Source organism: Penicillium cosmopolitanum, assembly GCF_028827165.1.
Source record: "Penicillium cosmopolitanum strain IBT 29677 chromosome Unknown utg000005l:1.0-4006212.0:1.0-4009387.0, whole genome shotgun sequence".
In the NCBI taxonomy this organism is placed as follows: domain Eukaryota; kingdom Fungi; phylum Ascomycota; class Eurotiomycetes; order Eurotiales; family Aspergillaceae; genus Penicillium; species Penicillium cosmopolitanum.
In genome coordinates, this window is record NW_026622675.1 from 3,299,020 (window position 1) to 3,319,700 (window position 20,681).

At 47.3% G+C, this 20,681-nt stretch overlaps 7 protein-coding genes across 7 annotated transcripts; 3 read left to right on the forward strand and 4 right to left on the reverse strand.

Annotated features, from left to right (window-relative positions):
• Nucleotides 1–31: 31 nt before the first annotated feature.
• On the forward strand, nt 32–3,895 carry N7509_004240 (hybrid sensor histidine kinase/response regulator; the record flags this gene model as incomplete). Its single annotated transcript, XM_056628877.1, has 5 exons — nt 32–117; nt 174–3,131; nt 3,193–3,445; nt 3,498–3,606; nt 3,657–3,895. 5 exons carry the CDS (start codon nt 32–34, stop codon nt 3,893–3,895), a joined length of 3,645 nt encoding a protein of 1,214 aa, XP_056491611.1.
• A 1,040-nt stretch (nt 3,896–4,935) lies between these two features.
• On the forward strand, nt 4,936–5,682 carry N7509_004241 (uncharacterized protein; the record flags this gene model as incomplete). The annotated part of the gene is made up of 1 exon (XM_056628878.1): nt 4,936–5,682. One exon carries the CDS (start codon nt 4,936–4,938, stop codon nt 5,680–5,682), a length of 747 nt encoding a protein of 248 aa, XP_056491612.1.
• Nucleotides 5,683–6,040: 358 nt separating this feature from the next.
• Nucleotides 6,041–7,869, reverse strand: N7509_004242 (putative oxalate decarboxylase; the record flags this gene model as incomplete). Its single annotated transcript, XM_056628879.1, has 9 exons — nt 6,041–6,177; nt 6,230–6,734; nt 6,790–6,910; nt 6,968–7,035; nt 7,092–7,192; nt 7,247–7,317; nt 7,364–7,379; nt 7,430–7,519; nt 7,569–7,869. 9 exons carry the CDS (start codon nt 7,867–7,869, stop codon nt 6,041–6,043), a joined length of 1,410 nt encoding a protein of 469 aa, XP_056491613.1.
• Nucleotides 7,870–11,806: 3,937 nt separating this feature from the next.
• N7509_004243 (uncharacterized protein) lies at nt 11,807–12,118 on the reverse strand (the record flags this gene model as incomplete). Its single annotated transcript, XM_056628880.1, has 2 exons — nt 11,807–11,952; nt 12,019–12,118. The coding sequence occupies 2 exons, from the start codon at nt 12,116–12,118 to the stop codon at nt 11,807–11,809; spliced, it is 246 nt and encodes an 81-aa protein (XP_056491614.1).
• Nucleotides 12,119–14,319: 2,201 nt separating this feature from the next.
• On the reverse strand, nt 14,320–16,194 carry N7509_004244 (putative ab-hydrolase associated lipase; the record flags this gene model as incomplete). The annotated part of the gene is made up of 1 exon (XM_056628881.1): nt 14,320–16,194. The coding sequence occupies one exon, from the start codon at nt 16,192–16,194 to the stop codon at nt 14,320–14,322; it is 1,875 nt and encodes a 624-aa protein (XP_056491615.1).
• Nucleotides 16,195–17,051: 857 nt separating this feature from the next.
• N7509_004245 (uncharacterized protein) lies at nt 17,052–17,342 on the forward strand (the record flags this gene model as incomplete). Its single annotated transcript, XM_056628882.1, has 1 exon — nt 17,052–17,342. The coding sequence occupies one exon, from the start codon at nt 17,052–17,054 to the stop codon at nt 17,340–17,342; it is 291 nt and encodes a 96-aa protein (XP_056491616.1).
• Nucleotides 17,343–19,943: 2,601 nt separating this feature from the next.
• Nucleotides 19,944–20,378, reverse strand: N7509_004246 (uncharacterized protein; the record flags this gene model as incomplete). The annotated part of the gene is made up of 2 exons (XM_056628883.1): nt 19,944–19,993; nt 20,111–20,378. The coding sequence occupies 2 exons, from the start codon at nt 20,376–20,378 to the stop codon at nt 19,944–19,946; spliced, it is 318 nt and encodes a 105-aa protein (XP_056491617.1).
• Nucleotides 20,379–20,681: the final 303 nt, after the last annotated feature.

Sequence of the window (20,681 nt, forward strand, 5' to 3'; positions counted from 1 at the left end):
ATTTCCCCCAAAATCTCCAAATTCCAAGTTCATGAGACCTAGCATGACTAGAGGCCCTGATGGCCCACGCAAATATGCTCATAATGTCGACGCCGCTCGAGAACGAGAAATGCACTTGTGTGATTCCCTAGTCTTGTCTTTTGATTGTTACTGTGACTCACCAATTGCAAAAGGTACCTCCCGTACTGGGGCTACTCGACATCAGAAAAGTTTGCTCAAGAATCATCCGGCAATGGGCCAAATGCATCGCGCGACAATGTTCTGACAGTATTCGCTCAATTGGCAAGCTTACGCTTGAATGCGAAAAGAGCCCTAATTTCGCTTTTCGATCGGACTACTCAGCATGTTGTGGCCGAAGCAACTCCTCGACTTAGTCTTCGTGGCGCCAAGGATGATGACAAGAGTCTTTGGCGTGGCGTTCAGCAGCTCCCGCGAGAAAGTATACCAATGTGCAATATGGCGATGCACACGTTTGCAAAGAACGGAGAGGAATCTTTTGTTGTCCCCAACCTTACCCAAGATTCCCGATTTCAGTTCGATGCATCGGTTACGGGCCCGCCTCATAATCGTTTTTATGTCTCCGTCCCCATAATGTCACCCGACGACTATGTGATCGGGAGCATTGCTGTCTTGGACGATGAGCCAAGAGTGGCCATGACCGAGGAGCAAACACAGTTCTTACAGGAGCTCAGTCTAACGGTCATGGATCACCTTATATCGCAGAGAGCTATGCGCGAGGAAGACCGCGAAGAAAGAATGGTCAGAGCACTTGGGTTATTCGTTCAAGGGAAATCAGATCTTTCCGAAGGAATTGACAGTCGCGATCATGCCAAGAACGAGAACAAGGCCGACAATCAGCTTGCCGAAATAAATCAAAAGCTAGAAAGCTTTCAGCTCTCAGTGGTCATCTCTAATACCCCAGAAAAGCCGGTGTTGGAAGAATCCCGGCCTGATCACACGAACAATCAGTACAATGGCCAGGGAAAAAGCCGGAGGGGAAGAATTGCAGAAATCACGAGCTCTACAAAGAGCCAGACCGTGGATGAAGGCTCAAAAAGCAGTAGGAGTCGATCTCCTATCCAGGAATTCAAACGCGACGAGAGCAAGCTGAGAGGATCAGAGGAGAAGGAGGAAAATAAGCAGCGACCGCCTCTCTCGCCCACCACAAGCCATCTGCAGGAGAAGCTAGCTCCATCTAGCGTCCAACGCATACTTGACCGGGCTTCGCGCTTGATGAATCAGGCGTTAGATGTGGAAGGGGCCACGTTTCTTGATGCAAATGTGTATGCTCGACGTCAGATGATCGGTCCCCCAGATGAGAAAAGCGATAGCGACCCCCGTGATTTCGAGATCGATTATGAGACGCAAACCCACTGGGAATCCATGGGAGCCGAGAATTCCGGGCCTAAGAGTTTGGTCTTAGGATATTCAACATCATCATCAGCCTCGAGGGAGGATATTGATCAGCAAGCACGACACTATATTTCTTTGCCGGGTGCCTTCATTAGCCATCTCATTGAAAGGTACCCCCGCGGAAAGATTTTCCACATCGAGGATGATGGAACTATCGCAGTGAGCTATGAAGGCTTGGCGGATGATGTGAGTCAAGCCTATTTCGTTGGTGGAAAGAAAGTTGCCGAAGGATCCCCTCAAGAAAAGGATATCCGCCAAGAAACCATGGACATCAAGTACCTCCACAGGGCGTTGCCAGATGCCAGATGTATTGGTATCTATCCAGTTTGGGACTTCCAGCGAAGTCGATGGTTTACCGTGAACCTGGTTTGGACTAATGACCCTGGACGAGTTTTATCGGAACCAAAAGACCTGACATACATGGCTGCTTTTAGCAACAGCGTGATGGCCGAAGTGTCTAAAATGGATTTGGAAGCTGCCGATCGAGCAAAAGGGGCTTTCATATCGTCTATCTCGCATGAGCTACGCTCTCCACTGCATGGAGTGCTCGGTACCATTGAGCTACTGCAGGAATCGGTCAGCACTTACTCCCAAAGGGGGCTTGTCGAAACAGTCCACAGCTGTGGTCGGACTTTGCTTGATACACTCAATCACCTGCTGGACTACGCCAAAATAAATACCTTGACGCAGCCCCGGGGCAGTGGCGGAGAGGAAGGGAAAACAAACCGCTCGAAAGCAAAAGCAGCAGTTCCTGGTGTCATACAAGACCAAAACCTCAGCTCTCTGGTGCAAGAAGTTGTCGAAGGTTTAATCGCCGGACGCGAGTTCTTAGACAGAGAGGAAAATTATGCACCCGGATCACGGAAACGAGATCGCAAATCTTCCCAAATGTCTGAGAATGGAGACGATCGATCTCGACTGCTGACGGTAGTTGATATCGAGTGGCAAGAAAACTGGCATTTCACAGTCTATGCCGGCGCATGGCGCCGGATAGTCATGGATTTGTTCGGAAATGCCCTGAAATATACCGAGGCAGGCTACGTCAGTCTCTTCATGAAGCGAGATACCATTAGCGTACACGGTGAAAACCCAGTACCGGCTGTTCGGATCACTATTGCTGATTCTGGACGGGGCATATCGCAGGATTATCTGCTCCACGATCTCTACACTCCCTTCATTCAAGAGGATACTCAGTCACCAGGTCTTGGGGTAGGTCTGAGTCTTGTACACCAGATTGTCAAATCACTCAATGGAAAAATTAAGATTCGGAGCAAAGTAGGCGAAGGAACGGAGGTTGACGTTATTCTTCCCATTTCTGGACCTGAGTCGATTCCCGCATCAAAATGTCCGTTCCTTGGCCTGCAAAAACGCCTGAAGGGAAAGAGTGTTTCATTTTTCACAAAGAGCTTTGAAAGAAGTGATCTTGGCATCAAGCAGCAAGTCTTTAGTGATATTCGATCTAGTTTGACTCGGATGGTGCGAGATTGGTTTGATCTGGAAGTTCTGGACCAAAGCGAGTTGCGGCAAAAGCGCCCCGATTTCCTGATTGTCACTGAACATGAATATCGGACTTTCGCTCATAGTCCTGAGAACTCTGACATCCGACAGTCAATAGAACCCAAGCACGCATACCCGTTGATAGTGTTGAGTGGCCATACAGGTAACTGGAAAGTGGTGAAGGAGAATTCACAAGATCGGGCGATTTTCCTCTCACAGCCGTAAGTGACGACGAGGCATTACGTGATTTATTCTATGAGGCTAACATTATATCTACATCAGAGTGAGCCCCAAAACCTTAGAGAAGGTCTTCAGTTATTGCCTCGACAATGAAGGGATTGAGTTTGATGAAGATTCTATATCCCCACCGCTTGTTGAGAGTCACGAGATTCAACAAATCTCTGGAATGAGCCTCAACAACTTGGGTTCGACGGACCCAGAAATGGATAAGGCCCGCAACGGGGATGATTCTGGCGCACTCCCAGATGATAGACCAATTGTACTTCTCGTCGAAGATAACCCAGTGAATCTGAAGGTACGCATGGACCATATGACGATTTTGAATAGGGCTAACAAAGTATGTTCAGATCATCGAGGCATGCGTCAAGAACGCGAAACTACCTTATGAAACCGCCGTCAATGGCCTCGAAGCATTGAACAAGTACAAGGCTAAGAGATTTGATGCAGTTATCATGGGTATGTTAAGCAAGACTTATCTCTACCGCTTTCTCCTAACTTTTGCCTAGACATATCGATGCCCATCATGGACGGGCTTTCAGCAACTCGCGAAATGCGCCATTTCGAGAAGATGGGCAAATTGGATCCGAGCATCATTATTATTTTGACTGCGTTCCTATCCGCTGAGACGCAGCAGGAGGCGGCGATCAGCGGCGTAAACGAATTTTTGACGAAGCCCACACCTCTGAAGCAGCTAAAACAGATGCTGCAGAACTTGCCACGGCGCAAGTCCTCGATTAACTCATGAGCTCGAGTCATGACCCATTGAGGATATAAACGAATTTATGTAACTGATGAGATGTACAAATATGTTTACTTAGCGTGTGTTCTTTGTGCGATACCTGGCAGAAGAATCTTTCAAGGTTATATAGTTAGTGTGTACTGCTAGTAGAGTTAGAATATTGATATATCCCGTAAAACTTGTTACTAAAAGCTTCAACATACACCCATAAGTTTTTCGAAACCCTACAGATTCAGAATGTGCACTAGACCAATCATGATACTATCTTGAGATGTTTCGAATGTCCCGATATTACGAGCCAACTACCGTGGCATTGCAAAAGTTTGCAAACGCCTTTTAATGGCAAACTAATAGCTACTAGTCCCCAAGATCATGGAATAGATTAGACACTCTATGCCATGTCAGGTACCTACTTGTTCCCTTCGGAAGAGAGGGATCAGGCGGTAATCAAGGGGTTTCAAACTTTTGCAACACCACTGTAGTAGCAGATGCGACGCTAGATTGTTCCCATGAAGCCTGAATTTGATAGTATTCTTTTATCTACAACCCGCTCCTGATGCTATGGTATATAATATAATGGGACTTGAAATGCATCCCTTCCAGATGCGATCTCCCGGGCGTCATTATAGAATGGAGAATTTGTTGTTAGGAAATTAATCGTAAAATGCTCGAGAGAACAAAAAATAGCGTTGAGGCCTCAGGCATCAGTGCTGCAGACGACACCATCCACTTCTCCCCGCCTCCCTGCACCACCTCCGTGCATATCAGTAACCACTCATATTCCCCTCTATTTAACCATTCCCTTCGTCATGACCGGCATGGGTCGTGCAAATTAACCTCGTCGGATATAACGACAACCAGTCCTGCCGAGCTGGTGCTGACACCTCGAGAGTCCAGGCAGCCGAGTTCCACCTTGGCAAGCTTCTCGTATTCTCAGCCCCACCGGCCCATATATCCTGTCCGCATTCCTCTGACTTCAACTTTCAGCATTGATCAAGCGCAGACTTTGAACAACGGCAACTGCTCTCAGAGGCGAACAGATAAAGATGGATAACAACTTTCAACAGGCAGCCCAATATGGTGGCAATATCACAACCAACGATGATAATACTATCACGCGCAGCAATCTGCGCAACTGTGCCGTTACTAGCTCCTACGTGAAGCGTAGCACCTTTGACGACTGCGTCTTGGTGCAGGTGGGCTCAGCATCTCGCGCAACAGGGAAGAAGTCTCACTTCCACAGCGTGACTTCGGTTAAGCGCAGTGAGGTGACAGAAAGTACGCTTCTTGAAAAGAGTTCCGCACATCGAAGTACCATCAAAACTTCCACGGTCCGAGATGCGAGTACCATCACGACTAGTACTGTGACGGGATCAACCATCTCGCACAGTCAACTCAGAAGGGCTAAAGTCAAGAATTGTGATGTGGAGGATTGTATAATTTCTCGGTCCTCTTTCGAGGGCATGGTTCTTAAATATGGAGTGTGGAAAAGGGGTCAGCTTATCGGGAAGGTTGGAGATAAAGAACCCGTCGCGATTCGAAAAGATGATCCACGTCTGACTGTGGGTATTACCTGTTTATATGTCATTTCTCTAAGTGGTGCTAACGTTTGCCGTCTACAGTCGAGTCGTGATGCCGGGCCATCTTCAAACATCACTGCTATACCGGAGCTCGATTCTAAATCAAAGGGCCCGCTACCAGTTCACGATTTGGATCGAATCGATTCAGCCGAGAGCGCTGAGAGCGAGGATTCCGATCTCTCGGAAGATCTCCCTCCTCCGTATAAAGTTTGAGATGAGACTTTGAAGAAAGCTACTGTGGGGCCAAGGGCCAGGGTGGTGCCTTTTGTACTTGATCGATTTTATTTGTTTATTATATCCATGGGTGACAGTACCTTCTCTCTTCAATTTTTTATATAATTTGAAAGCGATATTTACATCAAAAAAACTCATGTCTTACTACTAGTATCAACATTGTTATCTCAAGACAAAGATTGAATTGCCAGGTCAATGTCGCTACACTAACGGATGTTTATTTCGAACGAAGTACTATTTTCTGTTGCCACCTTGATATTAAAGCATGAAGATATGCACAAATGATGCGATCTGCGATTGGAGATACAGAATGGTTCAGCCATCGGCTCAGAACCTCTCATTCGTCACTAGTCGAGCCAGCAACAACATATTGCTTTTCAGTCTTCAACTTGCTCAATGTGCTGTCACTCAACTTCAAAGTGTCGGAGATGATCTGCTTGGGAGTGGATGCAATCCATTGGCCGAGAGCAACATCTAGGAAATATTTAGCAAATTTGCCCCACCAAGGGAGTTAAATCAACCATACCTGTGAATTCCGACGCCTGCAAAACTTCAAGGAATACCAGATCCTCCTGACCAGTGTTCTCAATATAGTGACTATTTGACTGGGGGAAGTACCCAACATCACCTGCCATGAAGTCAAAGGTATTCGCGGCTTCTGGGGCAGTGAAGATGGTTGCCCGACCCTGTCCTTTAATGAAAAAGGTCCATTCGTCGCTGGACGGGTGCCAATGGATCTCACGCATACCTCCAGGGTGAACAGTAACGACGGCCGCGGAGAAGTTGCTGGCGAGGGGGAAGGTTGATGGGTCCACAATCTTAACGGAGCCTCCGGCAACCTCATGAGGTTCTTGTTCAGAAAAGTGGTACGAATAGCTTTTGGTTCGAGGGACAACCCCGGAAGATGTAGTCACGTTTTGCTCCTCAATATCTTTAGGTGCTGGTGTACCCTTGAAAATATAGAGCTCATCATCAGGAATATCTTCAAAATCAGCGATTGAAACTCCGAGGTTTTTGGCCAGGACTTCCTTCTGTAAGGGCTGTCAGTTGTTGATTCAACCAATAGTTAGACTTTCAGGTACGTACGGGACTATGAAGGAAGACCTCGGTGGCGAGGAAGGTATTGTCTTCATTGAAGCCACCATCGTCAAAGACAAGGAGGAACTCGACCCCATCGTCCAATGCTTGGATTGAATGAGGGATTCCTCTAGAAATAAATTGGTCAATGTATGGGCTTTGGACTCTCGTGGTTTTTGGGACTTACGGTGGGAAGAACCAGACATCTCCCGCAGTAAGGTCATCGACAAAAGTCTCGCCATTCTCGTTCACAGCCTGCGAAGTTGGTTAATCCACATTATTTAGTAAATCTCAAAATATATAGTGCATACCTGGATGCGGCAAGATCCATTCAAAATGAGAGACCATTCACTAGCAACGTGCCAATGGAGTTCTCGGTATGCGGCAGGTTCCAGGCGCATATCGACACCGGCTTTTGAATATTGATTAGAGAGCTAAAATAAAACCGAGCTAAGAATTTCCTTACCCATCTCGGTAGCAGCCGGCATCACGACAGTATTCTCTTGGCGAGCCCAGCCAGCATTATCGATTCCAAGCCTAAAAATGTTAGCATGGCCAAATTTGATAGGAATTGAAGCCTAACCGATTGTGACTGAGACCTATGTCATGAATTAGTATATGTTATCATTGTTGCCAAAGGAGAACCTACCCATGGGCCACTGTGCATTGATGGTTGCTCCGTGGTCTGTGCCGGGAGGAGCAAGTTTGTCACTGTGAATCCTATCGTAGTTCAAGTTTCCTGGGAAATGATGAGTGTCATATTTTAAAATAGCAGCTTCTTCACTCACGTGGACCAGGATCATCTCCTCCTGTATCTCCCCGAATTGGCTGCGGATTATCAACTTTCGAGAAGTCGAGCCAAGTGCCGATGTCGGGATCATTGGTTTGCCCAGGGAGGAGGCTGTACTTGATGTCGGGAGTCGTCGTGCTGCCGACCTTTTCAGAAGGCGAGTACCCGATCAGGGTCTTAGATCCTTTCAAGCCAGGGTTGCTCGCTGATTCATCTGCTCGGCGTGCAGGGAATGCATAGGATAGTGGAAGAAGGATTAAAAGCAGAGAAGCAACAGAAGACGAAAATTGGAGCTTCATGGTGGCAGAGCCGCAAGCTGGAGTTTTGCAGCCCGTTCTGATTGATGACAAGCCCGTCAATTATGAATGAAACGAAAGACACTCCAGGGCTGGGTTATGTCGGCTTTTATATATTTGATTCCCAGCACACAAAACTTCACCTAGGACAAACCCATGGCTATACGGATCTGCATCCCCTCATCCGAATCCAGACCTAACAGTACAAGTTTTTGGAGATTCACCAAGTTCCCCTCGCGAGGGGACCGCGTGATAAAGCTAGGCTTCAAGAAGTATCCAGTAGGTCCATAGCTCCTCTCGACTAGGACGCAATAAGAAATAGAGCAGAATAACGAGCAGGGATATAGACCGGAGATGCTATGAATCGGGGATAGTATCTTTGCCCGTGCAGCTATCCCCACTTTAAGTCATCATCCCTGTCATAGGAAAGTAGACAGTGGTATCTTAGCTACCAAGTATAAAAATTAGACTAGTCGGTCAGAATTGACGAAAACGGAACAATCCAATATAGCTGCAGTTCAACTTTGCAGCCTGCACTTATAATCTTTTATATGCAGCTTCCTGGTGCAGCTGGTATAATGGTTAGAAACAACCATTCTCATTCCGGCAACCAGGAAGTTCGGTGTTTCGGAATACTGATCTGCGATTGATCAAAGCCGGAGTAAAGCCACCGCTTGTGCCGAAGAGGAGGTTAGCTTAATCATTTGGCCCGCAAATGACGTGGCTCTAAAAATGGGTCCTCGATCAAAGTCAACAGTAGGACCCACCAGGTACCGTGGAATCCGGGCCAATCAATGGCACTCCAAAATTGAGAAACAGTCTTAACGCAGCAATCTCCATGGCACAATAATCGGGAAAAAAAGTTATCTGGTGACTATTGAATATTGAATTCTCGAGTAGGAATCTCATGACGATCGTCCAATTCGTCAGAAACGTAGAAAAGCCGTCAGTTAAGCGAAGTAGGTACTTGTGTATAGAAACCGCAATGTACAAGCAAGATTTTAATGCTAGCCAAGATATCCAATTACGGCCGCAGAAAATCAAGCAACTGTCTAGCTAGCTTTCTCGGGTATTTTAAGTGGGACGGCAGAAGCTTAGCGACAGGCTTCGAAGGTCCCCCGATCCCCCACTTGCGTCTTCTCAGTATCCACGTGCCCCTCTCCGCGTGAGGGGAATATCATATAATACAGCCCTATAGAGAGCGCTTTGACATCAAAAACATTGAAGATTTTAGCCGGATCGACTACTCTTGGGAACCGAACTGGAAGGTGGCTTGAGGGTCTAGTTGAATAGGAAATATGTCCACCACTTAAAGATGTTGCTGTAGGGGTCGATCCTCGAGAGTGTTTTTTCTAGCTTGTTTAGGGGTGTATAGAATGAGAGCTTTACATGAAGAGGGGCGTACGTTGCATCCAGATAGCTTCCAGGAGATAAATTTAGAATATGGCGTCCCGGAGATCCCGCAACCCCTCACTGAGCTTAACAGCATCTCAGCCCTGTCGCACTATGCTACTAAAATTGTAGAAAATTAAAACAAGGCCTTAATTTACCATTCCACATTTCCTTCATCTATAAAGGACCACTAACCTCGCCCATGTCATTAGGTGATTATGAAAATCTTCGATCACCGACAATTAAAAACACTAGATCGCGAATTAAGCCTTTGGAGGCAGGCGGGGATGTTTCTATATCCAATCTAGTGTGATCATCGATTTGCCTGGCTTAAACCAGTCTATACATAGACGTGATGCCCTTTACAGCGAAGGTGAAAATGGATAGCATGGCGACACGCTGTATAGTCAAGGTGGAAGACTTGGCTGCATATCATGCCGGTCGCAAGGCTGGAGCTGAGGTTAGAAATTAATCACGGCTCCGACCCCTGAGGTTTGTTGTGTTGGGTAAGAAGTGCGATAGGTACGGAATGCGAATTAAATGAATTACAATACTATCTCTAGAAATTTCCTGCCTGGCAAGTCGACTTGCGATCGACCTCAAAGTCACTCAAAACAAGCATCTGTAGGTAAAGCTAGAGATGTAGCCAAGTTGTTCTATTCTTGCAACAGACATAGTGCTTTTATGCAAATCTGCTGCACTCGTTTAAGTACCGGTAATTTTATTTATAATCACTTGGCTCCACTCTAGACTATCTAGGTATGTACTAGTTGTTCTTTGGAATCCACTATCGATGAAGTGGTCGACCTTTGCGATAGCCTGAAATGTCCGAGTCGTCATTACTAATAAAATATTGAACATCAAGATAATTTGCAATAGAACTGAATATGCCACTAACAACCTGAAGAGAATGTCGTTTTGTCCATGGGGGATTATGTTAGTAGTTGATTTGACGAAGTTCCTCTCTAACCCGAAACTAGGCTTCATTATGGACTTAATTGGACGACAGAATTATGTTGGAATTCTTGCCGTAACCTCCTGATTTGCCAAGGCACGCAATATATATAGGTAAATATATTTCAATAATATCAATTGTATTGATAAATTGCTTTTTTGGCGCTCTCTTAGATGGCACAAAACAGCAAACGATTGTGTACTTGATCATACACAAACTTGTGAGTTTGGCACGGTCGAATTGATACGCTCTTCAACATCACAGGTAGAATTAAACAATTCAATGTCTGAGCTCCTGCTCATACGGCTACCAGGAAATACTAGTAACCTCTGTCATTGTTTTAAGCTTGTCTATTAGACTCGGCCTTGCGCGTCACAATAGCGAGGACGTTGAGGCTAATATTGTATTTTCACCCAGCGAAGGCATTAGGTGCGCTAGTACTATAATGGAAATTAACATGCAATAACCCCCATTCCAGATCTGCCAGTCGCCCAAATTAACCCCTAAGGTGACCCTAAGGTGACGAAAGCATCTCTCCGCCCTGCGCTCAGACCGATTACCCCTCCCACACTGCATCTCAGAGAGCACCCCTTTCATTGCAATCATTCTCCTCTAATTAATGTACTGTAATATCCCCTGAGCCATTCGATTTGCCAGACTCATCCGTGAGGAAGGCTAATAAGATACGATCGCACAGTGCGGGGTTGCCAAGATGCTAGTGCCTGTCTTTCTAACACAATGAAAACAAAATATGCCATCTTGGGCATACGCTAGACTCATGAGGTCATAGCTTGACATTAATGACGACGCACTGAGTAAGTAGCGTGGTGTGATAGGTCGTCTGCGAAGATGCCTAGTCTGGAAGCGCTGGGGGCGGGGCGGGTTCTGCACCGACTTCTTTCAAGACTAGGGCTACTTTGTTACACTGCCACGGGGCCATCGAGGACCTGGCTCGCATTCCCCCTTGATGTTTTCGTTTCAGTTAGTCTGAGTTGCAAGTCTGGGCTCCGGATGGACTTGGATTCGTCAAGATGGGCTGATTATGTATATGTAGCATGATCATGATGTGCATAGTTATTGATGAACAAAGAAACCAAGGCCGACGATAGCGAATGTTCTAGATACTGTCCTCGCACTGCGATTTCGAACATCACGCAAGCGCACTACTTTTGACGGAATCGAGAGGAATGACTCAATCGGGCTTTTATTATGACTGTTGTGATTTACATTCTTGGCTTTTGAAGGTACTGCGCTGCTACGTGATGTTTATCGATTACTCTACATTCGATGTCATCATTACTGCTGCATCAAATTTAAAGGAAGATGCTTAATCAAAACAGTTGTATTCGTATTCAGGGTAAAGTAGCCCTTAACTCCAATCCGAGTCTGTGCCAATCTATGGCGATACAAGTTGACTGGACATGGTTTAAACAAAAGAAAGAACCGACTAGCATCCTCCGATTCAAATCCATAACCAGTAGGGTGCGTGAGTAGTAGTCGTGTGAGATAAAAAAAGAAAGTCGTGGATGAAAGGGTATGTAGCGTGAAAGTAGGTGTTGTAGTGATGAGGGTGAGCACGTTCGACAGTCACGTCTATCGAACGGCGCGTTTGAGGTATCGCATGGTGAGAAGGACGGCTGCCGCACTTGTGTACGCGCCACCGGCAGCGGTGATCCAGACAGGACGGTGGACACTGAAAGAGGTTCGCAGGAAATTACCTTCCCTCTTGGGCTTCTCACCTGGGTTCTGTTAGTTATCGTGTCCTGAGGGTGATGATGGAGATGTTTTTGGGAACAAAGACATACCCTGCTGGAACAGCCTCTGGCGAAGATTGTTCACACCCTGGCGAGAACGCTCTGGGAGGGTTCTGAGCGAGGCAAGGAGAGGACCAACGGGAGCAGACATCTTGTCGGTTGTAGGTGTTGGTTTATGATGGAAAAGTGATGATTTGAGATGAAATCGATGGATATGAACGTGTAGAGTGGAGAGATTGATGATGAGAGGGAGAGAAAGAGATACCAAGTTTCCAACCCCTACAGCTTATATAGCACAGATCAGATGACAGATGAATGCGGGGTTTACAAGGTTTACTGGGTTAACAGCGGCGGGAGGTGACATCCGGGGCATCCCTGTACTTCAGGTGGCGATGGTCTTGAGAGTTTCAGCCAGCGAAGTCATCGATGAGGTCAATCCAGATCAAAGATTTATCCCAGAGTTGTAGCCACTCGAGGGAAAAGACACTATACGGGCTGTCTTACAATTATATTATGGTACCTTCATTCATTTCTCTCCCAGGCATTGAACGATCGAGGAAGATGAGTGGGAAAGGCAAAGAGGTACATCTTCAGGGATGGGCTGATGCCGTCCAGAGTAACCCACCCTCCCCCTCCACATGCCTATCTTTCACATAACGTACCGAGTACATCGACAAACGATTGGTCCAGGTATGCAGCACCGCCCTTGATTGCCCAACTCGTGTGCATCATGATTGAGCGACTTGACGCCCAAGCGATTCCTCTCCGTGACCATAGGTTGCTTCCCCTGAAATCATACCACGGGGGAGACAAGCTTAATTTTTTAGATTAAGGCATGGTCTGATCTAGCATTCAATAAGTACCAGCAAGACCTTTCGTTCCAAAGGGATGTCTCTTTGATGTTGTTCCCGCGCGCATTCTTCAGGCTGTGGGCATATCGACAGTGTGGAGAGGCTGTGCGGGTTGGGCCCACAGTGGAAATCTGGGGCGATGGATCCAATCCGGGGTAAATGACTCCACCCTCACGCTTGGCTTATTTGAATCACGATAGAGGGGCAAAACCCGGTGAGACAGAGTGTCCTAGCATTCATGATTCCATCAGAGCCAGTTCTAGCTGATTTGAAGCCTGCTGACACTGTACTATAGGTTGCAGGGCCATGCTAGTCTCTGGAATGTAACTTTGCGACCGCCATATGATGGCCAGCCCCTTCGATTCGGTCGCTTTTGCCTTCTCAACGTTTCCTAAATGGCCCTCAGGGGCGACCTCGCCACTCAATAGCTGCTCTTTCCCTACCACCCGCCCTCCTACGTCCTCAAATCGAACTGGATAATCCTCGTCACAAAAGGGTTCACTTTTGTGCAGCGGGCATGCGAATGGAGACGCTAGAGCTTATCAACACGACTCGCCGGTCGCACAAATCTCCAAGTTGAAGCTGACACCTTTGATGAACTGCTTTCGGGTTGTCTTGTCGGTGTCAGAAGATCCTCTCTGCTTTTCCCGGTCGGGTCTTGTCACAGAATAACCAACGATAACGCTCGACAACTTTACTCGGTGCAAATACTTCGCGATGTCGTTGGCAACTGGCAGGAAGGACTACCGGCCTAGCAAAGTCCTCGGCATAACATACCATCGAGCTATCCAAGGGAAACACTGTCTACCGATGACATTTATGTCATGGATATGATGCTGGGAGGGAGTCTTGTGAAAGTGTCTGGTTTCTTGGTGGCCAGACGCAGTCAAGATTATGCCAATTAGGTTTCATTGACTTGGGACCATTTGGGCATGAACACTCCTTGGTTGAAATCCGAGACCTTCTTTTGGTGACCACCTGGACATCCCACTGACATCCTAGTATCCGGAATATATGCTCAAGATCCCATAGTTGACATGCGGGAGGTCTAGGTCTCGCTTCCTGACACACTGTCACGACCAAGGGAGGTTCAAGCGTCAAACTTGGTGGCTAGGCTTGGATATCTTCCAGTTGACCTTATCTTGGCTCAGATCAATGGCTCAAAGATACTGCAGCTCACCGGAGCCGTCATATTCCTGTTCTCGGGTCTTCGAGTTGACTGCTTCGGTACTTCGATATGAAATAGGTGGACAATTAGGTCTAGATACCAGAGTATGGGACATACACTCGTCATTCTCGCACAAGCTTGGCCGCTCAGGCTCCTTACGTATTCTAGTTACATGCTTGTAGTGTGAACCTTCCGAATGGCAGTCGAGTTGAAGAAACCACCTCAGCTTGAAGGCCCCTCTTAAGGTTTCTTTATTTATGTACAAGGGATTGTATAGCAGCTATACAGTGAGAGCAATATCAATATGCAGTCAAAATCCAAGCTTGACGATCATTACTCCGTTTCTAGAAGGGTCTGGTTGATGTCACGGGGAACACGGCAGACCTTGCGTGCGTCCTCGGGCATAGTCGTCCAAAGGACCTGGCGAACCTCCTTGCCCACCTTCTCAATCGCATCCATAGCCCACAAGACATCAAGATGTTCATATTCATCAATGATCTTCGAATGAACGAGTCGCACATGCGGCTCAGAGCCAGATTGCAACCGATCAAGAAGCTTCCGACCATCCACCAGGGAATCAGAACCACCAATCCATAACGCAAATGGGGGAACTTGGGGACCGAACCAAGAATTATTTTTCGGGCCACCAAGACAAGCGTCGGCGGGGTCATCGCCGTGGTCAGTGCCGGTTTTCCTACCACATTGACGATCATTTTCCATCTCATCCGTCGTTGATAAAATACATCTATGCTTTGCAAAACTTTCGCTTCCAAGCCACCACCGCATGGTCTCTGCACTGACGTAGACAGGTGCGAATTGAAACATGCGGTGGCGAAGATCGCGTTCCCAGCGTGCATCGGACCAGCCGAAAAGGAACGAAAATACCCAATAAGCGAGTGTTCCGTATATTTTAGGGTGGACGACTCGGTGCACAGTCATCATGAGTGGGATGAAAGAATGGATTCCAAAGAAGAGGCGGAACATATCTGGCGACATGATCGACATGAACCGGAAATATGATTTACTGACGAGAGGCCCGGCATATGCAGCCGGTGCAAGAGCACAGAATACTGATAATCGTTCTCCAAGTTCGGGGCGATGTTCCTTGGCAAGGGCAACAAACGTTTGGGTCGTGCCCTGTGAGTGACAGACTAGGCCCAGTTTTTCGAAACCTGTCTCGTAGAGCACGCGCGAGGTCAGAGCTGCTAGATCGAGAGTACCGAGATGTCGGATATCCCATGACCACATTCGCGGATCCGAGGTTGACAGGCTGGTATGTTCGGGGTGTAATCCACACCGGTTATTTCCCAGCCATACATCGTAACCGGATTTGCAGAGGTGGAAGGCAAGGCTGTCGTCATCATTGGTGCAGTAGGTACCGGAACTTTGAAGAAGGCCGTGAATCAAAAGTACGGGATATCGCCGATTGGAATTTGCGCGTGGAGAATCAAACTTCTTCGGTTCGCCAAACACCGAGGGTCCACGTTCGCGCCTTTGCTCCGCAGAGAGCGCCGAATACTCCTGTGGGTTGTACACATGCCACAAGGTAATTATGAAGCCGTCCTCGGTCTGGACTCGGAAAGATTCCACATCGAGACCGACTCGTCTGGCATAGTAGGCGACGTCGCATACGATCTGATCTTTGCCTCCTTCCAGTGGTGGGCATTCCTGGGGTCCTTGCTCCTCATCCACATGCTTCTTCTGCTGCCGGATTACCCACTTTTTGTCTGATTCTGCTCGCGCCAATCTGCGAATATGCTCCTCGGTTTCGAAGACCCTTGCCGTAGGTTTCTTGTGGCCCTTTAGTCGAGATATCGCGTCGGATACTGCCGTGGCAGCTGTGCAAGTCAATGCGCCGAGGAAGATGAGGGTCAAGAACCCGAGCGAGAGAAAGAACGAGACAGTTCTTCGTACATAGTACCACATCTTTCGAGCTGGTGTCGGAGGACAGTAGGACGGTAGCGGTGGAAAGAGAGGGTGTTCACCTAAGTCTCCTGGAAGAACCATGTGACAGGGCTGGCCGTGCTTTTCAGCATCTGTCACCTGGCACCCCAACTCGACCTGCCCATTTATCCCATCCCCACTGCCGGATTTTGAAGGAGAGTATTGATCGAGTGTCGTCTCGTGGGTCGTTTCGAGAATGTGTTTACTCCGAGTACCCCCGGCAGAGGGAGTAACGAGTGTCTCCAGAGGAATGGTGACCGACATTGGCGCGGGATCAGGTAATCGACATTGAAGAGCTAGAACACATCTTGCATCCTGCTACGGGGAGATCAGGTGGTCCTGAATTGAATTGTGCAACATGAACCTCGCGGGGAAGTTGAACTTGCCAGGGGAGTCCCTCGGCTTCGGGGAAATGATGTCACGTGAAATGCGGGTGCATCATGTGATTTTGCCTGAGGCAGAAATCTTTAAATAGAACCAAACACATCTGGAATACATACATACTGACACCTTCAATTCTAGATAGCTTCACCCAATCACGATCTGTTGCAACGTCTACGTTTATCCCGCATGATCTGTCATAGCAGCACTCAAGACCTCTTAGCAGCTTATGGCCCGGTGTTTCTAGTGAGGCTTTCCAACCCCCCTCCATAAGCAAACCATTACTAGCTCTGCTCGCTCGCGCGTACACAACAAGTGTCGCGAGACCCTACAGCTCAAACAAGCTACTTTCCCCGCTTCTCGAATATAGCCTTTGGAGACGGTCTGTCGCGGTGCTTTCACTCCGCAATCCTCTCGCGTATTTCCAAGGAAGACCAAACTATCCGTTGCAACACCCTGCCTCGCCTCACTTCGCCAAGAGATGCATCTCAGTCCTGCCAAAGCGCAGAGGATATCGTCAAGGTCTCAAAAGGGGCAACAAATAACATCTAGCACTTGCGGCCACGAGACCGTATTCTCTTCAAGACTTCATCGTGAAAAGCGTACTTCACGTTGAGTATTCAAGTCGTGAAAGCTCCCACGAGCATCCCGCACTCACAGACTCTCCGATACTCACCAGAGGCTCCGAAGAGGACCATTTCTTTCTCTCGTCTGATCTACAGAATAAATCGGAAGTCGAGATGGCCGATATTCAGCCCCCCTCCAAGGGCCGTATTGGTCACGAAGGACAACCCCAGGCGCAAGGTCAGCCGTATGCTGATCAACCACAAGTCAACAAGGAGGATAACGGTATCCAAGCCAAAGGACAACAGAAGCAGCCACGCCGACACACGCGTGAAGAACTTGAACAGTTTTATTACGAAATGATTAATGGTGGACCCGGGATAATAGTCACACAGGCATCCCACCTACCGGATTGCGATATTGATCTGCCAGAGGTTACAAAGAAACTCGGAAGACGGAAAGGGTAACCTTAACATAGAGCTACTAGTAAGTACTAATACTAGTTGTACTAGTATGGTATCATTTAAGTAGAACCAACCGGACTGCGATTGCCTGTTCTCGGCTCCTTCTCCCAGTTCTTTTTTTTTCAAGTTCAAACGGGGTTGTTTATTGAGATGGTCGTCCCCTCCCTCTTGTTAGCAAGCCAAAACATAAGACATCTCCCATTCTCCTCATTTCTCGAGTAGAATCTGAACTTAGAATTAGACTCATATTTGACTGCAAACACCAAGTTGACCAAATGCTACTTCTCGATCAATCTTCCACTTGTCACAACATTCAGTAAGCCTCCCGAGATATTCTCAAGATGCCTACTAACGAGGTATGCAGAGATAACAGAAGCTCCCGAGCCTCGAAACAAATGACACCCAAATAGGTAGCAGCCCAAAACACATATGATCTGCTGGAGGATAAGAGCGCCGGAATATGCCAGTGGAATTGCATCCGATACTATTGCTTTCAAGCACTGATGCTTCCCCGGACGGTCAATGGGATCCTCCGACTCGGAGATAGGGATCCTGATGACAGTTTGTACCGGTATTGCGGTCGAAATCGGACGACTATTTAGCTGGGACTTGGAGACGAAGTCAAAGCCGCATAGACCTTCACGTGGCTGATTGCACAACAAAAAATTGCCGAATTTGCGCTCGTGAGCACCGCGGCTGGATAGCGACCCTCCTCCTCTTGGTCTTGATCGAATTGGCATCAATCATCATGTTGATACTTCTGTCCATGGAACAACTCGCCGAGTTTTGCTTTGTCTTATACCGCAAGACCTCCAACATCACACTCGACCAGTGCCCATGGACCCTCTGCTGGTGATCGAAGCGCATGGCGTGCCGTTTTTCGCCACGTACGTGAATCATATAGTTATTGTGCGGACAGTACTGGCGAGCAATAGGATGGTCGATTGATTCAATTGATCATTGCATTGCAGCAAAAATATGACAAGCTTCAGCGAAAGTACAAAGTTGAGATCACCGCACTCCAGGATGATCGGGAGGCGGACTGCGCAGATATCCGGGGGCTGCAAGCAGAGCTGGCCATAGAAAAAGACCTCCGCCGGAAGCACTGTTAGGAACCTTTGGGTCCCTGAGGAGCTTCAGAAAAATTTAAATGTGTTTGTTGGTGTATAGTAACATATCGAGATGGGGCGAGTACATCTTGCGAGTTCTTTTGGGGTTTCGGCGCTGGTTTTCTTTTTCCTTTTTTGTAAGATAACAAATGGACAATTGCCGATTTCACGAAAAAAAATTCAAAGAAGTGTGACCTAACGCGGTACCCTCCGAGTCAGTAAATCAAATATCAAGGTGGAGATTTACTGAATGCCAGATGAAGTTGGCGTGGGGGGGCTGTTGTGGATATTTCCCTAGCGGTGGGTATTTTCCAATGGAGTCTACTCGTAGTAAATGTCATATTTGTCTCTGTTGATGGTCTCATGGCATTAAATTCTTTAATAAATTTTCTCCCATTTATAGAAAATGATCATTGGCAAGTTCTACAGTGTCATATATTATCTCGAAATGACTTCTAACGTTCGTTTTCTATAGCTTCTCAGTACCTTGCGCGCGCCGTAGCTCGACACACCGGAACGAGGCTTGTGGAAATGCGAAGGCTGCATGTTTTGAATTTCCAGTACGTGACAGGCTAACTGGCCCTTTAATCAATAGAACGATGAGTGGAAATGCTAAATATCTATGAAAGAAAGCGCAACTCAACGAACAAAATCGCACCCACAACCACACCCCAGAGCCCTCTCGCCGCCCAACGACTACGCCGCCCTATCTCACCACACATGACAATATACAAATGGAACTATGTTTCATCGGCCTCAGCATTGCAGCGAATTTCCGGGATTCTGCTTTCAGGAAGTCTGTATGCTTGTTTCACGTTCTACCTGGCTGCTCCGGCGATGGGAATACACTTTGACTCGACTTCCATAACAACTGCATTTGGATCTCTACCAATTATTGCGAAGGCTGTTATGAAATTCGTGTTTTCGATGCCTTTCACATGGCACGGATTCAATGGCGTAAAGCATTTGATCTGGGACACTGGTCGATGCCTCACCAGGCACAGCAGCGGAAGAATGACGTGGTTGGTTCTTGCATGTAGCACAAGTGCATCGCTTGCTTTGACATGGATTTCGCTGTGAATGACTTCATAGGGTGAATCGGGGTGTTTGACCACCGAAACATGAAATTCCCGTTAGTCAGTGAAAATTGAGTGCTGACGCCTCATGGCTCAGGTATTAGTGTTTTCAGTCACCCTGCGTTCCAATGTAGACAACCTCAGATAGCTTCATCCCAATATCACCACCGTCGCTTATCTTCATGTTCTCTCTCCTTAATATTCCGAAACCTTGAAAAATTCTTTCCTGCATTAGTCCGAAGGCCCTTTTAAAAGCTCATGTATATGTGCCATCGAGTCTTTTGCAATATCATTGGCCTCGGCTAGCGGTCTTCGAAGTAAGAGTCTGGCAAAGACTACTAAATCCGGTGCGTGAATCATGAAACCAGATCGATACATCTCTTCTTCTGTCAAGCGGGACTTTAAATGTTCCCATAATTCTAGCCATCGCGAAAGAGCTCTTTCAATTTGACTGACTTGATCATCCGTCCTAAGCAAGCTTGATCGCATATTGAATATAATGGGGTAAAGTTCTTGATCGGAGAGGGTTAGGCAGTTAGCTTCAAATCGCACAAGCCCCGCCTAAGAGTAAAAGCATGAGTCATACTTGATATAACGATGAACAGAGCAAATATGTTCAAATTCTGGAAGCGCGTGTCTTCCTTTCCAGCCCAGTTGTCGGATAAAAGCTCTTGGATAAATCGATTCAAAGGCGGAGGTCGCTGATACTTCCTTTCGTTTGTGATCCATTCCTCCCAAGTCGAAGTGTCCGAGATATCTACCCCGGCATCTTCAGCCGGAAGGTCAAAGCCAAGTTCGAACGGAGAAAGGAGCGGTGGGGAATTGAAGAAAATGATAAAGTGCGTATCAATCATGGCGATAGATGCCATCATCCTGATTTAGGTCAGTATTTGTGTTGCTTGGCAGTAGAAGAATCTTTCAACCGCACCTAATGCTGAGTTCATTTCGAAAAAATACTTCATGACTGGAAATTTCGGAATCATGCCAAATATTCTTTATTTGCGTGAGGCCAGTAGCCCGCGCGACAGATACCAAAGCAGGGTAGCGATGAATTCGGATCCGGCGTCTGCTTTCTGGATCAGGACTGGATATTTGAATGAGAATCATCATAATTGCCGCTTGAATGCTCTCAACATCACTCTTCCTCAACATATCAC